At 38.2% G+C, this 26,158-nt stretch overlaps 1 protein-coding gene across 12 annotated transcripts in view; it reads right to left on the bottom strand.

The window, feature by feature from the left end:
* Nucleotides 1-26,158, bottom strand: part of CCDC171 (coiled-coil domain containing 171) — a 163,502-nt gene that overhangs the window by 7,202 nt on the left and 130,142 nt on the right. For 4 of the 12 annotated variants that reach the window (XM_072922340.1, XM_032744508.3, XM_041711377.2 and 1 more), the window contains one exon: nucleotides 15,938-16,088. The exons of 2 other annotated variants lie outside the window; for them this stretch is intronic. In XM_072922340.1, the coding sequence (XP_072778441.1) occupies nucleotides 15,938-16,088 (151 nt within the window). Of the gene's footprint in view, nucleotides 1-533; nucleotides 15,259-15,937; nucleotides 16,089-18,930; nucleotides 22,493-26,158 lie in introns of those variants that run through there. 6 more of the 12 variants (XR_012053021.1, XM_072922342.1, XM_041711378.2 and 3 more) reach the window with 4 other exon arrangements.

Raw genomic sequence — 26,158 nt, 5'->3', positions numbered from 1 at the left:
TGTTCTGTGCTGAAGAGGGCAGAAGAGTCTGGATTGAGCACTGGTGTCTGGACAGTGAAATTGTGAAAGCCACTATAGCAAATAGCTACTATAGCCTTTATGGGTTTCAACTACCACAATTCCAACAAGACCGGGCTCAAAAGACAAACTATATAGCCCTTTAAGATTCTAGTTTGCTAAACTACAGCAAGCCTACGTAGGTTATGTATTCACGTAGGTTATGTATTCTATTTTCTTTCCAAACATATCTACAGGGAAAAGTCTCCTTGCAGTTCTCTTTAAAAATCTTTGAAAGGGCATTTTTTCCACTCAAAAAATTTTATTTTCACAAAAAGAAGCAGACATCAAGACTGTAGAAAGTAGAAGCTCAAAAGAAGTCCTAAGCATGAAGGAAAACAACAAAGGAAATACACTGATTAAGATGTAAAGCAGACTCCTCTCATGACAGGAATTTATGGGAAGAACATAGAACCAAACTGTCTTTATGAAAGGTGGTGAAAAGCAGCAAATCATAAAGAATTAGAACTCACATACCTCTGGAAGAAGCTGCTAATGCAGAAGAGGATAGTTTTGCAGCAATGAAGAAAATATAGTGAACACCTCAATCAGATTCCATGCAGGAAAATGGCATTACTCAGACTTAAAATGAAATGTCAGGGATATGCATGACCTCATAGTGAATAATACTACTGTAGATCTTGTAGGTGAATAAATATTATTTTGGTTCACTAGGTATTGAGATTATAATCTGGTGTTGTTTGTAATCCTGAAATGACAAGAGAAATGCTGATGTCAAGATTTGACAGCCTTTACTATCTGCTACAGAGGATTACATCAAAGTTCACTCTTTGAGACAATGGAACTAGGACCATAAACTGGATACAGATGTGGTTTATGCAACATATCTGCACCTATTTGAAAAGCAGACTGATTGGAATCTCATATATAAAATACAAACACTTGCATTTTGGGTCAGAACACCTGCACAGTTGTATTAGCCTACAGGCTAATCTGAATCACAGTTAATCTAAATAACTGTATTAAACTGAGTAGTCTCTTAAAAAAGATCCTCTAGTGATGGAGCAAAGAATGATTGACTTATGCCCCATGTTTAGAAGTGAACTACTGTTACTGCCAATTTAATTTTCTCAAAATGGAGGTTTATTATTAAAATCATCAAGGTATTAGGAGAACAAAGTGTACCATCCTTTTAGTACTGGCCAATGCATGTAGATTTTCTAGACAGCCCACTGCAGATGTGTAGGTGTAGAGTTGCAGTAGTTTATGTTTAATTGTGTTATAATATGTACGGGTGGTTTTTTCACTTTATTTGTATTTGTACTTAGTTTCTTCCATGTACCCCCTACCCAGTTGGTTCAATCCACCCTTTCCTGCCTCCCCATTCCTGTCCATCATCCCTCCCCTATAAGGCCACTCCCTTGTCCCCTCCCAGGAGCCCCGTCCGTCATCTGGCACCCCGCCTCATCATCTAGAAGCTTCCATCTAGGGCGTCAGATGATTGGGCCAGGGCCTGGGGCCCCTCTCCAACTCATATCCCATTGGCCCTTCCCAAAGGCCATTCCCCCAGGGAGCCACCCCCCTCCAGATTCCCATTGGCCAGAGGTTTCCCCATCCCCCATCCTATTTAATCCCTTGTCACCACAGTTCCAGTGCCTTCTCCGGCAGGCACAGCCTGTTGCTGTTAGATTCTCTGTACGTTCGTTCTCCACGTTGGAGACAATAAAGAGGATTGTTGCCCCCGGAGGAGGACGCCTCTCATTCCTGCGCCGTGGGGATCCCAGGTCCGCTTCAACTAAGAACCCATCCCGAGCCTTCCAAAGCCCACCGAAGTTGGCCCAGCGGAGGGCTCGGGGCACCTGCTCGCTCCCTGCGGAGCTAGAGCTTGGCCGGGAGAAATATCATCTTGGAGGGAGCGTGGCATGTAGGCTTCTACCTCCTTGCCAAAATCCTGATAAGGCTCCACCCCACTCCACGTAGATTAGATTATAGACAGATTCACCAGGAAGAGGTACCTTTGGCTCCCTATAGGTTTAGTATAGTTTTCTAAATTTTGTTTGCTTATTCAAGGCAAGTACTTTAATGTTCATTGATCCCCAGTAAAATTTAGCTGAGGTAACTTCAGGAGGGAATTACTACTGCTCTCACAGATTACATGCAATATATGAAGCAGTGTATCTTCAACAGAATTCCAAAGGGCAGTTTTATAACAGTAATGGTCAAGGAAAACAGCAGGCTTTCCAGCAATATTGCTTATGAAGTATAAGTTTATATCTGGCTAGCCTAGGAAAAATAATTTAAACTCTGTTTCAGTTGATGGCTAATATGTAGGTCTTCTGTAAATTCAAGATCCAAATTATATTAACTGGGCAAGGAATCAAGCTTATCAGTTATAAACAACTTGAGTGTGGGTGAGCTAGGTTTACTTTTTCCATTGGTTTTGGCCAAATCTATATATACAACTATATTTCAGACTGAAATTAATTTTGAAAAATCTAATAATTACTTGAACAGAACTTTTTATACTTACTGGATTCCTTAGCAAAGACGCCAAGAATTGTTCTTAGCTCAAGTACAAGATAATCTCTTTCTGTGAGGCTGAATATGCAGCTCAAATGAGTCCACTAGGCAAATGAAACTAGTATTTACTGCATACCAATCATACTTTAGATGAATAAACATTAAAAAAATGCTAATGGAATTTCATCCTTTCCTATATATTTAAATCAAATGTGTGTTCTGAAAGCAAAGTTAAAAGCAACAAAAAACCCCCTAACAAACAAAAACAGACATGACCACCGCATGCTACAAACAAATAAAACCAGCCCAAAACTCAGAAAATATCAACACATACAGCACTCCAAACTTTCATCAGATATGTAAAACTTCTATCAAAAGTGTCATGAAGAACATAGAGGAAGATTTGGGTAACTGTTTTTCAGCCTTTTGGTTTGTAAATCCAGAAAGGTATAATACAAGTTTAAAAAATTAGGTTTTCTAAAACAACTCAACAAAACCCCCAAAAAAATGATGTTTCACTAAATTGGTGTGCCTTGTACATTCCAGAATTATACCTTCAATTCCTTTACTCAGACCTTCCATTGAGATTACAGTCTCCTAAAACATCTCAATTTAAAGACAGAAAACTTCAGTAAGTTACTAAATTAAACTCAAAATACTTAAAGGAACAGGATGTTTTGACATATACAAATTAAAACTAACTGTATGACTTGATGTGTCAGGAAACTTCACAAAGCCCTGGTTAAGTTACAATGTTTAAAGCTCAGACTCCCAAAAGAATGCAACCAGATTTAATAGATGTTGTGAAAGGAAACTTGACGTCACACAGGACTTGAAATACTAACAGGCCCCTGACCATAAGCATATAAGCACTATAAAAGATGATCCTTCTGCAATCAAAGGAGACCCTCAGTACTAACAAAAGTTGAAAAATTAGTGAATTATTTCATTATTGTGGTTCTGGCCTTCAGAAACTATATGTGTCAAATCATCTTCATCACCTAGCTAGGATAGAAGTCTTTCAAAGTACTGTTGAATATACAAATTTAAGACAGGCAAGTATTGCAATGTCAGATTTGTGGCAACATTTATTGAGTCAACTATGAGTTTATGGGCAAACTTCAGTTGATACCCAGATCCAACGGTGTGGTGTCTTAAATCAGTGTGGCTTTAAGAGTTCTAGAGGCTTTGAAAATAGGAATTCCTTTAGGAATTCAAGGAGTTACACCATCTGAAAAGGATGAAATGGAATCATTGCACTTTCATAATGTCACTGCTTTCCTAATATCATCACCTGTATCAGGGAAACTCTGTGGGTGATTAACCACACTATTTGTGACCATATTTTTAGTACATTTTATTATTCACAGTTCATTTTAAAAGTACCCTCCCTTCCACAAGGAAGAAAAAAAAAATGGGGTGAATTGATTGCATGAGCAAAAGAGGCTCCTATCTTTTCAAAAGGTGGCATTTTTAAAACAATTCAAAAAACGTCCCAAATTCTTGTAAAATAGGGAAGTGAAATTACAGTTTAAGAAGCACATTTCTTTTAAAATCCCTTTCTTTAACTGAACTGAAATTTAAATAAACTGAAGAAAACAAAAGTTATGTGAATAATCAAGGTCATTATCATAATAACATAGCTGACATTAAAGCTCTTTACCCTATGGAGTGCCCATTTCCCATTTTAAAAAACTATTCAATGATTAGTTTATTCAACAGGTCAAACCGCTTCATAGAGTTCAGTCTCTGGAGAAAACAGGTCCTCACTATGATCAACTCTGTGTTACATAATGTGGGTTTCACAGAATTCAATTAAATTTTTTTTTTACATAACTTAGAAACAACAACAAACAAACAAACAAACAAATAAATACTAAAACCCTGATGGGTGAATATTAAACAGTGTCTTAAATATTTAAGACTCAACAACAAAAAAAAAAAGATGAAGATATAACTTGCTGTCTGTATTCCCTTAAATCATGCCAACATTACAGGAATAAAATTATGCGTTAAGAACAATATTATGCTTTGTGCATAATTGAATTTCCAGTCTATCTCTGCAAGTCGTATTCTCTAATATATTCCAAAGGTTTGGTCTTTCTTCATTTGTCACATTAACTTTTATGCTTAAAGTACAAAATCCAAGCAAATGGAAGTAGGCAAATAGATTTTTTTTTTTCAAGAAATATGTTACTCTGCTGCAAATATGTCTCAGAAAGTAATAAAAATGGTTTTTTCACAGTTGAAAAGGATGGAAACATGCACAATTGTAGTAGAAGGCAAGGGAAAAGAACATTAACAAGCCAACAGGAAAACAATCTGATTTCATAAATTCTAGAAAGGCGCAAAATAAAGTTGACTGCTGTGGTTTGCTGCTATCCTTATTTACCCTGCTCACTATCTCCCTTTGGCCTAAAGAAGATCCACCCTCCCCTGTGTGGACTATTGAGGTTAGTTCTGACAGTAAAATCTGCTGGGGACAATAGAGACAATACTTGCGCTCCCATGACCTTACCCCCAGTACAGACTGCACCAGAAGCAGAAACTAAGAGGAGACAGAGCATCAGAGACAGTTGTCTTCCGTGGAGGGAAGCTGACTGCTAGCTGGCACCAAATGATCTGGTGGTGGGACTATGATTGCCTCTGCCATCCAGAGGGAAACACAAACCCCTTAACACAAGATTTTCCTTTACAAAACTTAAAGTGTGTGTGTGTGTGTGTGTGTGTGTGTGTGTGTGTGTGTCTGTGTGTGTGTGTCTGTGTGTGTGTGTGTACATAGATATGTTTTTTATTTCAATTTTTATTTTTCTTAATGGGTGCATGTAATATTAGCCATGCTACATTACAAGCGCATGCTGCACATACACACATTTCTGAGGCTAGCTGAGAAAGAGACAGGCTCCTGGAAACATTGCCCTAGGTCATACACTAATCTTTTTTTCCCCCTGTGATCTAGGCAGTGAGCTACTAGTATAAAGTAAACAAGAACAGCAAAAAGACAACAAAAATTGTCTTTCTATTATCTATCATCCTGATCAAGGGAACTGCAATCCACAGGGTGCATCTACACATCTTGTACTCTTTATCAAAGTTAATATCTGAAGATCAGCACTGAATTTCTCCTTATAAGCAGTGCTTTAAATACTTAGCTTGAAATATAAAACCAAACAGGTGTGAAAACAAGAAAATAATTATTCACAACAGTATAACTTATAGGATCTAAATTTAAAATGTCAAGAAACTATCAGAAAGATGACAGCCTGGATTGCATGGATTCACTCACCATTTAAGCATCTCTGTTAGACTCATTCAGGCACAGCTATGCTTTAATCCCCTCCAAAAATTTCTCAGCAAATTCAGAGTGTCAGAACAAACAGACATTCGCTTTATGTTTAACCCACAGTTTAGCAGGGAATAATAGAAGCTTCCCAGCTCTCTTTCTTGAAATAACTTCTTCAAAAGGGAGGAGGAAGCACCTTCTGGCCTGAGTAAAAGTCCTTGAGTCCGGAAAGAAGTGAATTTGTCTGCCTTTGTAGAGAATATTCCTTTTCTTCTATAAAGACAGTAAAATTGTGTCCTTGGCTCTGTTCTTTTGTAAAAACTTTTCCCCAGGGTTAAATGTCCTGGTCTGTAATATCCAGTTCTCAAAATAACAGCCTCTCTAGCAGTCTCAATACTTTCATTTCTACTGCAGCATTAACAATATATGTAATAATATATGAATGTTTCTTTCAATTTGATGTCCTGGAAATGCTCTTTTGATACGTGTGGGAAGAAGGCAAAAGAAATAGCTGTCTGTAGCCAACAGGAAGCAAATGTATGTGGCTGATTAATAAAACTCATTGCGGATTACCAATGAAGCACATTTCAAAAGACTAGCGCAAAGGTGTCTAATAAGGAAAAAGCCATCACATGGTTGTCTCCTGACGTACAGTTGCCCCTCCACAGCAACTGGGGCACTTCTGAAACATTATTTTTCAGGAAACCCCACCTAGTATTTGCAAAGAAAATAGAAGACTAGCTCATTCCAGTATTCTTCCTTTGAAAACTGAATGAAATAAAGTGTAGGCATGTACTGCCTTGCTCTCCACTAATCTGCTGCAGGCAGAAAATGAATGCATGATGATTTTTTACAGGACAAACTTGAACCTACACTTTAGACTTGCTTCCTTATCCAAATCATTAGTTTCTCAAAATTCATTTCCAGGTACTATCATTGCACTGGCCTGCATTTAGGGTAAGAGATGAACACAGCTTAAGCTCTCAAGGGTCTTGTTTTCAGTCCTGGGAACTGAGGATTCTTGTTTGTGAGCTGGTAGTTCCAGTACCTCACTAGGAACACGTTTCTAATGCCATAGAAATGCAAACCATGAAGGAAAAAAAAAGGAAAGGAGATTACCTTCCTGAAAACATGATCCTCCTTTTTTGTGACTTGGCCAATGACTTGAAAGATTTGTTTTGTGCTTAACAGCAGAACAAACCTGCGGTCATTTAGGAACTTCATGGTTTCCATTAAACCACACAGCATGGACATTTGGAATTTCATAGCAACAGTGAAGTGAGAATGCAGATCTTACTTTTCCAAAGTACCGACCTCTGCTGAGAATTAACACCCACACACATTCTCTCACATTCCTTAGCCAATTCATGTCATTAAAGAGAGCTGAAGAACAGACCAAACAAAGAAAAAAAACCAAAACAAACCAAAACAGAAAAAAAAAATCCCAGAAAACCCAAAACAACCCCACTTAAGCCTCTTTCTTAAGCACTTGAAAGTAAAATGCTAGAACTGGAAATGTAATATTTAAATGCAGCACTCTTTCTGTCCATCTACAGTGTTTACAGTATTAACCCTCAACTGAAAAACTGAATTATTTGAAACCACCTAATTACCCAAACATTTACCTCTCTGCAGGTGTAAATACATGGGCCTAATAAGCCTTCCCACTGTGAAAGCAGTTATTTAAATTATATTAAAATATTAAAAACTATTTAATGAGCTTTTTTCCCCTAAAGTAAATTCAGTGTGTGCCTTAACCTGCTTCAGGCAAAGGAAGTTTCAAACATATTGGTTTTGAAACTAGCCATTATTTCCCATGTTGCAAAAATGGCAATTTTATTTCCCGACAGCAAATGAAACTGTCAGGAAAATTTAGATGCAATAAAATTGGGTAGTTAAGCCAACATGCTGGATTTGGAATAAAACTGAATTAAAGGAATTAAAATTAAGCATTATGTCAGTCAAACTTTGGAAAAAACTATTTGAAATGGTGGAGGGGGATGTGTTGGGGTAGGGTTTTGTTTGCAAAAGTTAGGTTTTGGACTTGGTGAAGTCCACCCATAACTACGTATTTTATGTCCATCAACTGTGTCATATTTGAAATTTGCGCAATGAAAAATATTTTGCATAAAATGTGTTGCTTCTGGCAACATTTCTGCCTAAATAAAAAGTTGTCAGGCAGTGTGTGACTTTAGTGGTACAGAGTTTTAAAATGGTGGCTTCAGTCCAAGGCTAGCTAATAACGGCTGACATGCACTGGAATCTTGAGGCCTAAATCAACATTGTTTTCACAGCTGTAATTAAGCCACCTAATCAGAAGCACATTTTGACAGGACAGTTTCTGGAAGCCAGACATTACAATTTCTTATGCCTGGAGCGCAGTGGCTCATGAGAGGTCCTCATTTAATTTCAGTTTTTTTAAAAAAAGGCTGTAAAATGAAAAGAGTATTAAAAAAAGCAGTGTACGGCTGTTGAAATGAAGCAGGCCTATGTGTTCATGCCTTGACCAACCCTGCATCCCACCCTGCTTCGGCTCTCTGCCGAGTCCCCAGCTCTCAAGTGGCAGCTACACACAGCGAGATTAAGGGCTTCTGCCAAAGTCAACAGATGAGCTGGTCTGAACTGGCTCTCTGTGTGTTCTGATTGTAAATTGTGCTGGTGATGATTAGAGAACTCTAACACAGGATGTCAACTCTTAAAACTGTCCAGAGAAAATATTTTTTTTTTTTTTTAAGTTCAGGAAACTTTTTTAAACTTCTTTTGTGGCTTGGTACATAGTGTTGTGTCTATAACTTTCAGATGATTCAAACATGAATTCACACAAATCAAGCAACTATATTATTAAAAAATACACTATTACTTGCTCTCATTGGGCATACTTCCCTCATTCAGGAATGTTTACATAGCAGTGCTGCTGCAGAATACAACTCTCTGACTACAATACAGCAGTCATGTGCTTCTTCCACGTGCCAAGTGGAAGACAGCCCCAAAACTCAGACTATCATCTACTTCTGTGGTATGATTATCAGTTTGGGACATTGTCATAGCTGCTTCAACAGCTACAGTGCCTTGTTTTTTTTTCTGGAGCACAGCTACATTCGTAACTGTAACGTAAACTTTCAACCCCAGAGGCCACTGTAAAACTATCAATATGAAGGCACCAGTCACTGGGGTCTGATTACATTTGGTTCTGCACTTTAATTACATATGGATTCTATTAACTGAACCTTTTGCCTTATAGGCAACATTTTAATCAAATTACTATAATTTTCAAATATAACAGTCTGACAAGTTTAAAGTTCACATACCTAGAATATTGAGTATCAAAATTTTTTTGCATAGAAAAGGAAGCATTCTTTACAAAATACCAAACTTTGATTACTGTAACTGCATTTTACAACATTACCCTAAGTTGCAAAATGTGATTTATAATATAGGTTGTTGTTGTTGTTGTTGTTAGTAGTAGTAGTAGTAGCATTAATATTATTCTAAACTATATAATTTATACTGTTGGTTTCAACTATTACTTGTGTAAGCAATACCAAGTGACCAAGGGATCATTTGCATCAGGATTTGTGCATTCCTTGACTATGCAGTAAGGCTGGCAAGTTGTTATAGATGAGTAATGGGATGATTGCCTCTCACAATTAAGAGATGAATATTATGTGTATGGTAAGAGAAGCTTTACTGATGTATAGTTATGTTATTGTGATTTGTTTTTTGTTCTCCCTATAGTGCCCTTTCACACCCTCTGTATTGCTGGCACCGGACAGCCTGAGCTGTGCAGAACACTTGGAGAGAAGGTGTGTACTTGAGCCCCTTGCATGGGGCAGTTGGGAATGGGGAAAGGGGCATGGCATGACAACGTCTGACCTGCAATCAAGTTACAAGAAAGTCTCCACCAATGGACAGCAAAGAGCTGACTGACAGACTTTAGAAGGGGTCAGCATTGTCTGACGCAACCCCCAGGGGCATAAAAGGTGAAGCACCCATTTTTATGGACGACTTCATGGTAGATGATCATCAACTCCCAGCATGCTGTCCTTTCTCCTTATTCAGTCCTTTGCTGTATTTTGTTAAGGTTTAATAAACCTTTGAAAGTAAGAGTTGTGATGCCAAATTACTTAAAGTCAGGAAAGAAATGAAAATATTTCCAAAAAAATAGAATTTCAGGAAGATATTACTAGTGGATCCAGCTTTACAGAGACATTAAACTTAGTAAATCTTATGAACAGTTTTCTATTTTCACTTTTCTGATATTTCCACACTTTTATGTCTATGACCATCTCAATAGTCAGGCAATTTTCCTTGTGGGCCTATCATATTTTTCTTCACTTACTATCACTTCAGGAATATTCACATGTTCCACAGCACCTAAACACTGGGAAGTAATAATACTGAGTGAAGTTATAATTATTGAGGTCCATATTTACTGAATTCTGCCCAAGACTATTTCCAGGAAAACACATCAGCTCAGAAAGTAATAGTAAAAATAGCAAGTCTAATTACTTTTTGTAAGGCAATTTAAGAACCAGTATCTCCAAATCTTTCACAAAACAAATTCAAATGTGCGTAAGACTACGTGAGATAGTGAAAAAGCCAAGGAGAGTGTGTTGGCGACACCTAGGTCAGAGCAGAAGGAGGGGAGGAGGTGCTCCAGGCACCAGAGCTGAGATTCCTCTGCAGGCCGTGGTGAGACCATGGTGAAGCAGCTCTGCCCCTGCAGCCTGTGGGGATCCACAGGGGATGCCGAGATCCACCCACAGCCCATGGGGATCCACGGGGATGCAGAGATCCACCCACAGCCCGTGGGGATCCACAGGGGATGCAGAGATCCACCCACAGCCCATGGGGATCCACAGGGGATGCAGAGATCCACCTGCAGCCCATAGGAGAGGTGCCCATGCTGGAGTGAGCGGATGTCTGGAGGAGGCTGTGAGCCAGTGGGAGACCTGGAGGAGAGGGAGGGCCCTGCTTCCAGGGTGGAGCAGCCTGTCCTTGCAGGACTACACCTGTGGATGGTGCATGCCACAGCAGTTTTGGGAGGACTGTGTACTTGGAGGAGGTACTCACATTGCAGCAGCTTTGGAAGTGCTGCTGCTTGTGAGGCTGGAGTCATGCTGGAGAAGTTCATGGAAGTTCCTCTCCTGTAGGAGGAACCCCATGGTGCAGCTCCCTCAGCAGTGGAAGATCCTGGGTGACAAACTAACCAAACCCCATGCCCTGTCTCCCTGCCCTGTTAGTGGGAAGGAGGGAGGTGTGGGGGAAGAAAATGTATTTTTAAGTGCTTATTTTACTTCTTACTATCCTCCTCTGACTCTGTTAATAATAAATTCATGTTTTACCTTTAAGTTGAGCCTATTTTGCCCCTGGAGTGTTTTCTCCCAGTCCGCATCTCAACTCATGAATCCTTCATTAAATTTTCTCTCCTTCACCCAGCTGCAGTAGGGGAAGAGTGAGTGACAGACTTTTGTGGGTGCCTGGCATTGGGCCAGTGTCGAACCACAACAGAGAGTTTTCATTCAGGACACACCTGCTTCTTGCAACATCTGGGAAGAATTCCTCTAACTACATCAGAGATATGGCTCTGGCCCATGAAAGACACCCTCTGACATTTAACATGACACTGATAAATACCTTTCCCTTATGCATCAAGAGAACAGGTAAATAGTTAGGATTTTTTTCTTTGTCGTTCCATACTCAATATTCTAAATTTAGGACAATGCATCCCTGTTAGATGAAGGTTTTTGCCATAACAGATTGAACAAATTGAACTGGTGACAAGGAAACAAAGTATATGGAGGGAGGACATGTAAAACCACTGCCCCAATCAGCCTAGTTAAGTAGAGAGAAAATGTCAGGGAAATAGTTAGCTGGTAAGTGTGAGTTTTAAATATGTTTTTCTCTCTACCCCCTATAAACAGGGTTCATGTAGATCAAGAGAACTCAGTGTTGACTGCTTTGAGTAGGGAGGAAAGTGTACATCTTGCTTAATGCAGTTTTTCAACAGAGAAGTATGAAACTATATGTCGATCACTAGAATCTCAAGAACAAATACACACTATTCATGCAAAAAATCATTCAGATTGCTTCTCTCACCTCTACAAAAGGCATCATTTCTGTATTTTCAATATTTTAAGTGATATTACTAGACATTTCGAGACAAAGGATAGACACAAACACAACTGTGGTGAAAAAGGTATGACACAAAAATATAGCCACATTAAACCATCGAGAGACTTTACTTTCATCTCAGCTGGGAGAAGCATCAAAAGACAGCAGTTGTTTTCACAGTTAGAGAATTCTGCTACATTTACAGAACTCTTTACTTCACCCCTCTCATCCATCTGAAATTCACTTTCTCCCCCTTTCAGATAAAGTTGTCTTTTTGGGTCCCCCAATTTCCATTTCTCCAGTACACACAATGATTTTCTCTCTTCAGAATCTTTAGAATTACTGTATTTTCCTCTTCATTTTTATTCTCCTTTGATTCTGAGGTGAAAACAGAAAAAGGAAGGAGTATCACCAGATAAGCGCACATGCAGGTTCAGAAAAGCACCTGACAAGAAGCACTTGTCATAACAGAAGTGACTTATTTTGTCTACCAGAACTGATACCAGATTATTTACATTCTTAAACTTCTGACACAAGTCCTGAAATCAGGTATAAAATCTCAGAGCTAGAAGCTACAAGAGCACTTTCTGAAAATATTTTATACTTAACTGAATTCTGTTCACTGTTCCTCCTATATGTTCAGTCACCCTGGAAAAGAGTGTCACTGCATCCACACCCTGCAACACTGCACACACTTGCAGCAAAGACCCCCTTGGACACCATGGATTCACATACTTGCCATGTGACTAAATATGATGACACATTGCCATGCAGCACCCACAAAGAAACTGCTTATGACTACACTACTGCACAATAAAGCACTTCTAAGCTCTCAGTTCAAGGTATACTTATTACTGCAACTCTGAATGAATGTATAATAATAAACTAATGTATCTGAAGAAAAATAAAAATTAATAAAAGCAGCAGAAATCAGCATAGTCCAGTTTGTGATGTTTATATTACTGGATGTTGCTGAACAAGAAACAGACAGAAAGGACTATTACAAAATGTCGGTATTTTCCTAACAGAAGAAAAAAAAAAAGACATTTTAGAAATGTAAGGGAAATTTCAGAACCATTTGATAAAGAACAAAAAACCAGAAGAAGTTAAAAAAACTGAAAGCAGCCAACCAAGAACTCTCCCAGCCAACAGAAAAGAGATACAGGAATAGAGAACAATAGAAAAAGGAGGGGGGAAGGGGAGGAAGGAGGAAGGGAGGGGGAGCAGATTGAAGGAAAGAAGAAGAAAGGAAGACAGAAAATCTAAGTTGTTTTTCAGCCATACTGAATTTTAAAGAGTTGCAGGATTTAAAAATGCACAGGGCCTTTCTCTCCACAGAGTAAGAATCATCATAGACAAGTAGGACAGGTAGCTGGCTGGGCACTAATGAAGACTACAGAGACATTAGGCCACTGACTTCACTTCTCCCTACATAATTCTCTTCTCGATAAGCAGTGTTTCCAGTGTTCATCTCACCTCTGTCCATCATAATCATATCTCTTCTTGTTCTTCTCTGTTGGCATTAGCATGACCACACATAACAATCTCAGAATCTAAACTCTACTGACTAGAAAGAAAGTGCTTGGACTAGAAATGGACTGCAGGATGGAGATGGCAATTCAGTGTCTGAGATAAAAGATGAGGAGTTAGAATCACTAAATTTGTTTCATTACAAGAAGTTTTGTTTTTAAAATTATTAGCAAAACCCAAAGCAGCAGAAGAGAGAAGTGGTGTGAATAGAAAGAAAGGTAATATACTTATGAAATTTCAGTAGAAACAAGTCAATTAGGAAAACAATATGATCAAAACATGAAAAATATCAATACTCATGAATGGACCAAACTTGTGTGCTATGCAAGGCAGGGCAAGATCCTTAAGCAACTAGCATAAAAGACATCAAGAAACGGCCACAACCTGTGAGATAAACCCCAATTTGATAAGGTAAGAGTCCATACATGATACATAACTGGAAGACTTAAAAAATGTATTTCAGCACTGAGCAGCCGTTACTGTTCAGGAAGCACAAACATATATCATATGAAGACCTGCAACCAATACAGTCCAAGGCGACAGTGTTTGTCGCCTCCATATAAAATTTTGTCTACAATGGATATATGATTGAAGACAGTGAATTAAAACCAACAAAGTTTGTCTAATTTTGAAACCAAATATGTACGCAAGAAGTCATTGCTCCTTTTCATTTAAAATAAGCAAAAAAAAAAAAAAAATCTGTTCTGCTTTTTTTACTAGAGAAAGTAATTTAGTGTAGAACCTCTTCCTCAAAATCAAACCAAAATAGTATCAACTAGAACGTTTAAAATATAAGTCATGCTGCAAAGCTGTGATGCTGAAGTTATTAAAATTCATGCTTAATGCAACTTTTACAAATATTAAGGACAAATTTACAGAAAGCCAGGATACTAGAATATACCATACTCACTATTTCATGGCAATTTCACTAGATTCAAATTAAACTTCTTGTAAAGGAAGAACTACTCTTCTACCCAGAGGGGTAAGAGATCTCTCCACAATGCAAATAGTATCATCTTTACATTGACACTGCATGCGGATACAAGCTACTTTAAAAACACAGCATTTAATCACAAACACAGGAGAGCTGGTTTTCACCGTAATGTATCAAGACACTGCACAGCCCTTCACAGACAGGACTGTCATAATCTTTGTTAAACCCCTCTCAATACAAATGAAAGCAAACCTTGCTCCAAGTTTGGCAGACTTCCCAATCTTTAGTAAACAAGTAGTCATCTTGACTTAAACAAGAAAAGCAATCAAAACAGGCAAAGGAGAAGTCCAATTACATTGGGCATAGGCTTAGCAGGACACACATAAACATAGCAGAAGACATCAAAAGAGTCTGCTTAGAAGACAAAAAAAGCAATTTCAGTGAAGTCATTTTATTTCTTAGAAAGGTTGTGTAATCAGAAATAAAGAAAATTTTCATTCAACAATTGTCACTTCAAGATGTTAAAACTCAAATTCAGCACTGATAATATATTGCACTATCCCATTGTGCTGTTAGAAGTAGGATGAGAAATTAATGTAATTCTGTTGGACACATCCAAAAACAAAGCCTTTAAATATATGTTTACAACTGTGTTTGTGTCATTTGCATTCTGACAGCTCTCTTCTTACAGATCTTCTGTTTCAAAAAGAAAGACAAACAATACTCACTTTCTTTATGACCATTTACTACACAAGACTAAAAGAAAATACAGTAGAAAGGGAAGAAGAAGAACAACAACAGCAACAGCCACCATCAATAAAATGAACTCCAAATGAACTCCTTCATGCTCTGTGGAAAACTATGAAGAGATAGGGAGAAATACACTGAGTATATGTAAGTTGCACATCCTACACAGTCTCATTCTAGAGATACTTGGCTATATATTTGTGACAATTTATGTGTCTGGCATCCAGCCTGTATGACACAAATAAATCTGCATTTAGTAATTCTCCTAGAGAGAGATCTCAAATCTGAAGACCCACCTTATTACACTTAAACAAATCCAAGCACTTTTGTGGGCAACAATATTTTTAGACTAGAAATTATTCCTGAAATTAACTTTGTAAGTTTACTGAGAAGTATTATTCATAACAACAAATGTCTAAAAATAATTCAGCTCTCCTAAGAAACACTTTGATTACATGAAGCTAATAACATTCTGGTTTAATATACAACATCTCTAGATATAAAATTCTTCATGTCCAAAGTTCAACTGTTTACTATACTGGTAAAATTCATAATGTACACTTTTCCAGCATGTGAACAGATCCTTGTAGAATATACAGTAGTAAAAATTAAGCCCTGTGTTAACTTCTACCATTCCTTTTCTCTTCAGGAAAAGACACTGGTTTCATTGGTCTGTTACGTTTATAGATAAATATTACTGTATTTCCCTACAGAAACAATACAGCATCAAGCGAGATGCTGAGTAAGAAGCCACACTGAAATTATAAAAATTACTTGAAAAGCAGACTTACCATTTGTAAGGTTACTTTTATGAAGACTCGCTGTTTGGAGCCTGGACTTCAGGGCTGCAATGTGAAGATGAAGAGATTCTGTTTCTTTCACTAATATTTCAACCCTGGAAACTGCAAGTTGGTAGACTTCCATGAAACTTTGAATCACAGCCTTTAAAAAGCAAAGTAAATCTTTAGTGCCAGACAAGCTAAACTTAAATGCCAAGTAGCATACATCATTATAGAAGATCTAATTTTTATTAACTGGAAAAATCAAACAAAAACCAGTAAACCAGGCACTTAGGCTGTAAGTAAGGACTTAACCAAAGGTATAACATAAGATTTTGTACTTCTTCAAAAATGTGAAATATTGATAGCTTTGAGGAAAAGCAGATTACTGTGCACCCCAATTACAAAGTGAACTATTTTCAAACATGCAGTACTGCATTGAACAGTTGATACTATTTTTCATTTTATTTAACTACAAAACTCAGTGAACATTCAACTTATGTTTATAAAGAATCACTAGACAATTTTAGATGATTTTTCAGACTTTCAAAATGAGTCCTCCCACTTCATGTTAAGAAAATAAATTTGTCAGAAACAAAAGAAATACTTTAAAGATACAGGTCTCTGGAAGCAAATAACTGGATTACAGTATGGCTGGGAAAATATAATTGTTTTCATGTATGTAGTAGAAGAATGTCCCAGTTGTGTAATATTGATCAGACTGATAATAAAGTTAGCAGCACAAGAGAGAACAAAGTATTTGACATTAGTGGTAAATTTATATATTCTAAATAGTCTAATACTTTTGAGATTATTGGTCTTCTTTACAACTGCTTAATCACATTTTGTAAGTTACAGTTTTCCCCTTTGAAATGAGTCGTAGCAAGTTGCAACTGTAAGAACATACAGCAGATAAAATGAAACTGGCTCCTTAATATGTCCGTAGTACAGACTTATAAACTATAGTACCACAAACAGACATTCACTAAGGTTTTAACTGTTTTCCTTTCTTTGTTCTCAAACACACTGTTGCTTTTCAGAATAAAGGTAACCACTGAAACCAATCAGGTTATTTTATTGTGAAGTGTAGAAAACTGCCATGGCAAGTCAGTATCAATGTATCTTTTCTTATCAGAAAAAAGAACCAAAATGTTTTAAATACTATGGTTCTAACCCTAATAGTGTATTCACATAGCTCTGTAAGCCTGCCACTGTCAGTTCTAATCCTGCTTTCAAATTGTTTTTATTTCACATTCAACATGACTAAAATGCTGCATCTATTCAGAAACAATACCAAGCAGGAATGGGGATATATCTCATGCCACATAATACTGCTCGAGAGTCTTCAAATGGCAACAGCCCACATATTAAAAATCAGATATATTGAAAATTTAAAGGTTTCACTGAACTAAAATGTAGAGACATTTCCTTAACTTCTTACTTTTATCTCTGCTACTACAAAGCAAATGAAGCCACTAACCTATACAGCTTCATCCTACATCTCCACAGGTACTCTAAGACCATGCAGTTATCTGAAACAGCATTTTTAAATTCCTTGCTGACCTGCACATATTTAATTTATTCTCTTGTTTAATGAATTTGAGAATTTTAAATCTAGGAAAAAATGTATTACAAACTTTTATTTTCACACACAGGAATTGTTTGTGTTTATTTATAACAGATTTCTTTTTAGTCCAGAAGAAAGTAGTTTTGCAGTTACTAATGGTTCCTTATGAATGTGGAAGGTGGTATTTATGCACCCATATGTACACATTCCTTCCAGTATATCCCAGCTCCCTAGCAAAGAGGCAGGGTTAGTTTAGGTCTCTCTGCTGAGGAAAAACTTAGGACAAACATTATTTTTGGGTCTTCCAGGGGTGGCATGAACATAAAGAATACTTATACTAAATGCCATCTGGGGAAAGGGCAAATATATTGGGTTTTCAGATGTGCCACTGGAAGACATATACGATTTTAAGAAATTTATGTTAGTCACAGATTGACAGATCTGTCTTCAACAATACAAAAGTTACACTTACTGGAAATCCTAATACACAAGAAATGGGCATAGAAACTGGCCACATGCAAGTTATAATATCTGTCACCTAATGTTAGACGTGTCTGTATAGCAGTTCAGAACTTCAATTGAGACCCCTATTTGAACTTTACAGATACAAATATATCTGCAGCTCTGGAAACAGTTCTGTGATCAAGGAAGTCAAATGACAGAATTTCCCAGAGTGCAAATCTGACTCTGAAGAAATTTTTTCTACTCCTGCTAACAAGTGCTTTCTTTTGTTTCAATACATAGCACTAAGATGTATATATAGTTTTTAAGTATACATAACAATAAGATGTTTCAGCAAAACTCCTGGTTAATTTTTATAACATAAAATTTGGCATTTATACACATCTGCATGGTTTGCACCTAAGCAAGCACTTCTCATTTTGAATGTGCTGGTAATAGTGTAACATTAAAACTGGGAACAGACCATAAAACTTTATCTTCAGTTACACAAAAAATGTTTTGAGAACACATATCAGAAAATAACTTCTGTTCAGAAAGGTAAGACATAGTGATCCCCAGACTTACAGGAACCAATATAATTGCAACTCATTTTGAAAAGCTAAAACATTTTTAGACAGATGAGTATTGTGGGAAAGTTAGCAGGGAGAAGACTTAATTAAGGAGGCCATAGAAACAGTGGAGCTGAAGAATACTGATTTTAAACATTACTGGCTCTAGGTGCTCCTCCCTGCTTGTGCAACAGGCTTGGACCAAAGGACTATCAGAAGTCCTTTCCGACCTCAACCTAATTCAGTAATTACAAAGTCATCCTAGAGATTGAATACAAATCCAGTGGTTGAAGTTTACCTGGGATTGTCAATTTTAAGAGCAAAACTTGTACATAATTGCTTCACAATAAACAAAAACAAAACCAAAAAAAGATGGTGAATGTTTTTTTTACAGCAATCTCTTTCCTTTCTTTTCACTCCACTCAATGCTTTAATGTATAGAGGGTGTCAATATTATTTATGACATCAACATCCTACATCATCTACTACTGATATGGCAGAAGCAAATGATAGAAGTGCTTTCAATCCAAAAGTGTCTGTGAGAGGAGACCTGTGCTCCAACACTAAGACAAGATACAGGCAGTTTCATGAAAACTTCAGATGCATGAATTCCCATGTAACTGGCTACAACTCACAGGATAAAACTATATTCTTACAGTTGGCATAGAAAAAGCATGCTTTTAGGTTGAAGTTGTTGGACTAGGAAGAAAATGTGCAAGAGTGCCCAAATTCTCTTTTCAAGTACAAGTTTCAATGGACAAGTTATTTTAAGCCTAAATACTTCTAACAATCTCTTTTTTTACAGCTACTGAACAGTAGCTGTAAAACAAGTATCCCTATCCAGAAAATCCCTAAAAGGGAGAGTCTTAGGAGTCCCTAAGACTTTAATTGTCTTTGAGTGCAAAATCAGAATTTCTTTTAAAAAATCAAATATTAGTCATATCATAAGGGAACTATTTTAAACTTTAGATCTTTACTAAATTAGAAACAAGGCCTCTGAAGATTTTGAGTGGGATAAAGCCTTTATGACCTCTTAAGAAATGTCTCATCTATAATATGAGGATATGCATAAAAAGTTTGGGCTTTGGCTGCAGACTGGTGAAGATGAGAAACCAAAGTTGAGAGAAAAATAAAATTAACTAAGCTGATGCTGTTTATAAACTACAGACCAGAACATCAGAGCAAAAGAAAAAAAAAGCATTTAAGCCATGCTTTCTTTCTCCATATTAATCTTTAAAAGGACTGAGAACACTTAAGCTTAGGAGAGTTCTCCAGGGAAAATGTAAACCCATTTTTTGTAACATTCCATGCATGCACTTTTGAATAACCAGTCGTTGTCTAGTTTTGTACACCATTTCTACAACCAGTAATTTTCAAGTGGATAGTGCTATAGATGCCATAAAACTGCATTTGCAAGTATTGCTGCCTGTAAATCTACAAGACTGAAAGCATTCACTCTGCAGGAGTACTTTAAGTGAAAAATGGCTAATACTGGCAAATTACATAACAATCTTCAAGAAATTTGAAACAAAAAAGAAAACCAATCTTTTAAAAAATTAATTTCTGAAATTCAAAGGTTATTCAAACTTTAGCTGTTCTCACTGTAGTAGAAACATATAAGAAATACACAGATCAGAATATGCAAATTAGCAGAATACCTCTCATCAAAGTGTTAATGTATTTATCATACATTATAAAAAAGGCCTTTTAAATTTCCACTGAAAACATCATACATGTTGTCTCCCTTGTGCTTAGTGTTTGACCATTGAGAACAGACTTTAAAAAATTATTTGGACTATGAGTTACTAATTGTAGTGAATGAAAACTTCCATATAAACTTTTACACTATTCTAAAGTTACAAATAAAATACAAAATTATTAAAAATCAGTTTCTTTATTTTCATATCAATACCATTACATTATCTCAGGACTTTCTTGCCATGCTGTTATCATAGAACCTCATCTCATGTTCGTAAGAAATAACCTAAAGGGAAGTTTATTATGCTCAAATGATGCTTATTAGAGGGTACCAAAAAGATTAAAAGCCTGACAATATAAACATTGACTTTGTAACATCAGATGGAGTACTCAGAATAACAAGACTGTCTACTTTATACAGCATACTTAATTTAAAAACCAGAGATGTACAGGAAAGCTGAAATTCATGTTTGACTGCTTAGTTCTTCCTTCAGGAATTCTTCAACTAAACACAGTGTAGCACGTAGCAAATCACCCCAGGACTACGTATACAAAAAGATAAAAAAGAACAAGAGAAGGAATAATGAATGAACTTCAGAAGAAGGAAAGATTAACACTGGTTAACTAAATTAACAAACTGCTTACACGAGAATCCGAAAAGACTGAGAATTTCATTCCTGGTTCAGAGTTTGGCTGAAGTGGAATTCAGGCAAAAACAACTGTTGTGAAAGCAAAACTGCATGGAGTGGGGCTCTGTAGGCCTGTCATTACTGCCTTGCTTTGAACTAACATAAATAAGATTCATTAAAATGAGTCCATCATTAAAATGAGTCCATCAATTACTTTTTGTTTTCAGAAGCTAGATTTCAGGATAGTTATTATACCTTTAAAAGAGCTATATTTTGAAAAGAAATTATTGCAATGAATTTCCCCCATACATTTGGGCATTTGGAAACCCATCGTGGCTGCCTTGACCCATAGTCCAAAATGTCTAGGGGCATTAGTAAAGGATATAAATACACCAGCTTCTCTGGCATAGGGGAAAAAACCTCAAGGGAAACTGCATTCAGCAAAATTGCACTTTTGCAGCTGTTTGGCACTTCTTTAATGATCTATTCTCCTTGTATCTCATTTCAACACTAAACTTTTTGTTCAGTTCCATTCAAGCGTGGCATGCGCAATTTAAATGTGCCAAAAAGCAGGTCAGTTTTGTTACAACTTTTTTTTCCCCCAACAAAAGCTGACTCAGTGCCACACACGGGGCCTAACTCTATCCCCTTTGCTTCAATAACAATTACTTTACCCTGTAGGCCTCAGCAGATAGCCCAAGGGAATGAAGCTCTAAATAAAAGGCTAGATTCTCTGCAAGAGGTAATGACATGACTTCCTACAAGAAAATTGAAAAGGGAGCATTGAAATTGACAGCGACAGAAGAGAAAGTGCTTCTACTGGAAACCACAGTGGATGGGCATAACAACAATTACCATGAAAATTATTACAACATATAAGACTTTCAGAAATTACCTCAATTTTTTAGAAACTGATAAATTAAGACAAATGTGTTTAGTTGGTATGACCAGCCTTAACTATTTAGAAATAGCTCTGGACTATGCAAGAAAATTGTCTCTTAAACAAAATTAGGAAATACCAGTTTTCATAGGCCAATAATGTTTCTATGCAAAGACCATTCTCACTCTCTATTGCACAAAGTCAAGCACAGTTGCATGCAAAATGTAAAGGAGAAACAGGTCCTGCCCCAAAGAATTTGTAGTTTAAGCTACAAATGGGCAAAATACTACCACTACATTTGCTGTTACCACTCTTCCCATCCTCTTACAGTTTTTATTCAAAATGAATACTTAAGTTTGTATGGAAAGGTTAGAATTTTTCAAGTAAGTGGTTTCAGTGAGAAAGAAATAGAAACTGAAAGAAGTTTCAGGCTGGTATCCTGTCTTCTTTTCAGTGAACATCAGCATCTTTTGCAGTGTATATTCTAGACATGGGATGAAAGAGAGAGAGAAGAGTAGTCCCTGATACCACTATAAAGCCTACATTTAAGTGAGCATGAAAATCTACCTAATACAAGCATAATGCATTACCACTGACAAGAAGAACCAAACATCAAACGTCACTACTGAAAAGTCAGGATGCAGTCTTACTACAAACCATGATGGTATCCCATCACATATTCAGTCTTGAGGAGAAAGCAGAGAGCAAAACTTCTCTCCAAAATTCAGGTGAAATGTCCAGTGAAGTACAAGTTGTCTGAATCTTGATAGTATTGCCTTTGGCCTATTGAAGTGACATAATGGAACCAGAAAAGAACACACAAATGTTGAAGTACAGAATTCTGTTTTCCACAATCGAATATATGTTACTAAAATAAATTTTTAAAAGCATAGTCTTTCTCATTTTCTCATTCCTTAAAGTGACATATTATTCCTTATATCTTACATATGGATATCTTATATAAACAAAACAATTTTTATAAATAAATGTTATCTAAACACTAAGTCTTAATTGCCTAAAATCTATTAATTTACTATAGGTGAATGTGTAGGAGAATATTTCAAGGAGGGGAGAGAAGCAGACGTCAAGCTATCGGATTACAAAGTAGAAAAATCTAAAACAACTTTATATGGAATACAATTCATTCAGGAGCAGGAGGTGGAGCTTCCTTGTTCCTAAGTGACTCATTATAAGAGGCCTCTGGGGAGTGTGGCGACCTGGAGCACGGCAAACAGGAGCAGGAAAACGGGGTCGCAGGCAAATGGGGTCACAGCATTTTGTGCAGCAGCTCGCGCAGGCAGGGTTGAAGGTTCTTGCTAGTTAGGTGAGGTGTTTTTATTGGTTACCTGATTTTGGGCTTTCTCCTAGCAATGGTTTTAACACGGTCGAAATCTGTGGTTGGTACAAGTGCATGCCAAGTGGAGCCCCTCAAAAAGGATGTGTCTATGCAGACCCACTCCTGCATGGAGTGTTTGAGCTTATCCATGGTTTCAGGGGGTGCTGTGGAGGAGGCCTGTGGTGTAAAAAGGTGAACGACCTCCTTTCTCGGGTGGCTGAGCTTAGGGAGGAAGTTGAAAGATTAAGGAATATCAGGGATAGTGAAAGGGAAATAGACTGATGGAGTGCAGCCCTTACATCTTTAAGGGAGGCCCACCAAGAGTCAGAGGACTCATATGCCTCTCACTGCCAGGCAATAGAGGGGCACCTAGTAGATGAAGGGTGGAAATGCGTCCCTGCTCGGGGAGGTAATAACAAAAATCCCTCCTGCCCCACATCCCCTAGCCAGGTGCCACTTCAGAACAGGTATGAGGCCCTGGATCTAGAGAGCCAGCCAGATGATTTAGAAGAAGTGAGCCTCCCAGTTATGACTCATCTGAAAAATGGATTACCACCTCTAACATCAGTAAGAAAACATAAATAAGAAAAGAAGGGTAATTGTAGTGGATGATTCCCTTCTGAGGGGGATGGAGGGCCCCGTATGTCAACCGGACCCATCCCACAGGGAAGTCTGCTGCCTCCCTGGGGCCCAGGTATGAGATATCACTGAGAGACTTCCTGGGCTGATTCAGCCCTCTTATTATTACCCACTGCTGATACTCCAGGCTGGCAGTGATGAGACTGAAAAGAGGAGTGTCAAGGCGATTAAAAGGGAGTTTAGGGCACTAGGTCAAGTATTTGATAGGACAGGTGCACAGGTACCTGTTCTTCTCAGTCCCTTTAGTGGCAGAAAAAAAATAATGAAAGAAATAGGAGAACTCACATCATTAACAAGTGGCTCAAGGTTTGGTGTCACAGGCAAAATTTCGGATTCTTTGATCATGGGGCAACCTTTACAGCACCTGCTCTACTGGAATCAGATGGGATATGTCTCTCTGTTAAGGGCAGAAGGTTTTTAGCTCATGAACTGGCAGACCTTGTTGAGAGGTCTTTAAACTAGGTCTGAAGGGGGAAGGGGATGCATCTGGGCTGTCTGGAAGTAGGCCCAAGGATGGTAAGACTGTGTTAGGGGAGAAATCAGCGGCCCAGCTGAGGTGCATGTATACCAGTGCACGCAGCATGGGTAACAGGAAGAGCTGGAGGCCATGGTGCAGCAGCAGAGCTATGATGTAGTCGCCATCACAGAAATGTGGTGGCAAGACTCACATAGTTGGAGCACTGCACTGGATGGCTACAAGCTCTCCAGAAGAGACAGAAAAGGCAGAAGAGGTGGAGGGGTAGCCCTTTATATTAGGGGGGTTTTGGATGTCATAGGTATTGAAACTAATGACGACAAAGTTGAGTCCCTATGGATAGGAATTAAGAGGAAGGCCAACAAGGCTGAAATCCTAGTGGGAGTCTGCTATCGTCCACCCAGCCACGATGAAGAGGTGGACAACTTATTCTATAAGCAACTGAACAATGTTTCAGAATCATCAGCCCACATTCTTGTAGGTGACTTCAACCTACCAGACATCAGCTGGGAACTTAATACAGCAGAAAAACAGCTGTCTAGAAAGTTTTTAGAGTGTGTGGAGGATAGCTTTTTGTCACAACTGGTGGGCCAGCCCACCAGGGGAGGGACTATGTTGGACCTGTTGTTCACAAATAGAGATGGACTGGTGGGTGATGTGGAGGTTGGAGGCTTGGGGCACAGTGATAATGAAATTATAGAATTCTCAATAACTGGTGAAACAAGGAGGAATATAAATAAGATCTCTACGTTGGACTTCCAGAGGGCAGACTTTGGCCTATTTAAGAGACTTATTCAGAGAGTCCCTTGGGAAACAGCCCTTGAAAATAAAGGAGTCCAGGAGAGATGGGTGTGCTTCAAAGCAGAGATCTTGAGGGCGCAAGAACAGACTGTCCCTGTGTGCCGAAAGATGAGTCAATGAGGCAAACAGCCAGTCTGGATGAGCAACAAGGTTTTGAAGGAACTTCAAAAATAAAAATAAAAGAAATAAAAAAATAGAAAATAGAAATAAAAAAAATCTTTTTAAGGAGGGGCAGATTTCTCAGGAAGTATTTAAGGGAGCTGCTAGGGCATGTAGAAAAAAAATTAGGGAGGCCAAAGCTCAGTTTGAACTTAACTTGGCAACTACTGTTAAAAATAATAAAATAAGTTTTTACAAATATATTAATGGTAAAAGGAAGGGTATAACTGACCTCTGTTCCTTATTGGAGAAGGAAGGCAACCTAGTAACGAAAGATGAGGAAAAGGCAGAAATACTTAATGCCGTCTTTGCCTCAGTCTTTAGTAGTAAGACAGCTTGTCCTCAAGACAACCAACCTCAGGGGTTGGTAGGTGGTGCCAGGGAGCAGAATGGTTCTCTTGTTATCTGAGAAGAGGCAATCAGACAACTGCTGGGACACTTGGATATTTATAAATCAATGGAACCAGATGGGGTCCACCCTAGGGTGATGAGGGAGCTGGCAGATGAGCTTGCAAAGACTCTCTCCATCATTTATCAAGAGTCATGGCCCACTGGTGAGGTTCCAGAGGACTGGAAACTGCCCAATGTGACACCCATTTATAAAAAAGGTATGAAGGAGGATCCTGGTAATTACAGGCCAGTTAGCCTGACCTCAGTACCAGGTAAGATAATGGAACAGTTCATACTGAGTGCTATCACACAGTACATACAGGATGGCCACGGTATCAGACCCAGTCAGCAGGGGTTTACGAAGGGTAGGTCATGTCTGACCAACCCGGTCTTCTTCTATGACCAGGAGACCCGACTGGTGGATGCAGGAAAGGCTGTGGATGTTGTCTATTTAGATATTAGCAAGGCCTTTGACACTGTCTCCCACAGCAAACTCCTGGAAAAGCTGCAGCCCACGGCTGGGACAGGAGCACTCAGTGCTGGGTTCAGAACTGGCTGGATGGCCGGGCCCAGAGAGTGCTGGTGAGCGGTGCTGCATCCAGCTGGGGCCAGCCACCAGTGGTGTCCCTCAGGGCTCTGTGCTGGAACC

The sequence above is a fragment of the Taeniopygia guttata genome, chromosome Z (assembly GCF_048771995.1).
Source record: "Taeniopygia guttata chromosome Z, bTaeGut7.mat, whole genome shotgun sequence".
Classification (NCBI taxonomy): Eukaryota; Metazoa; Chordata; class Aves; order Passeriformes; family Estrildidae; genus Taeniopygia; species Taeniopygia guttata.
Note: the sequence above shows the minus strand (reverse complement) of the source record. Positions and strands in the feature narration are given on the sequence as shown.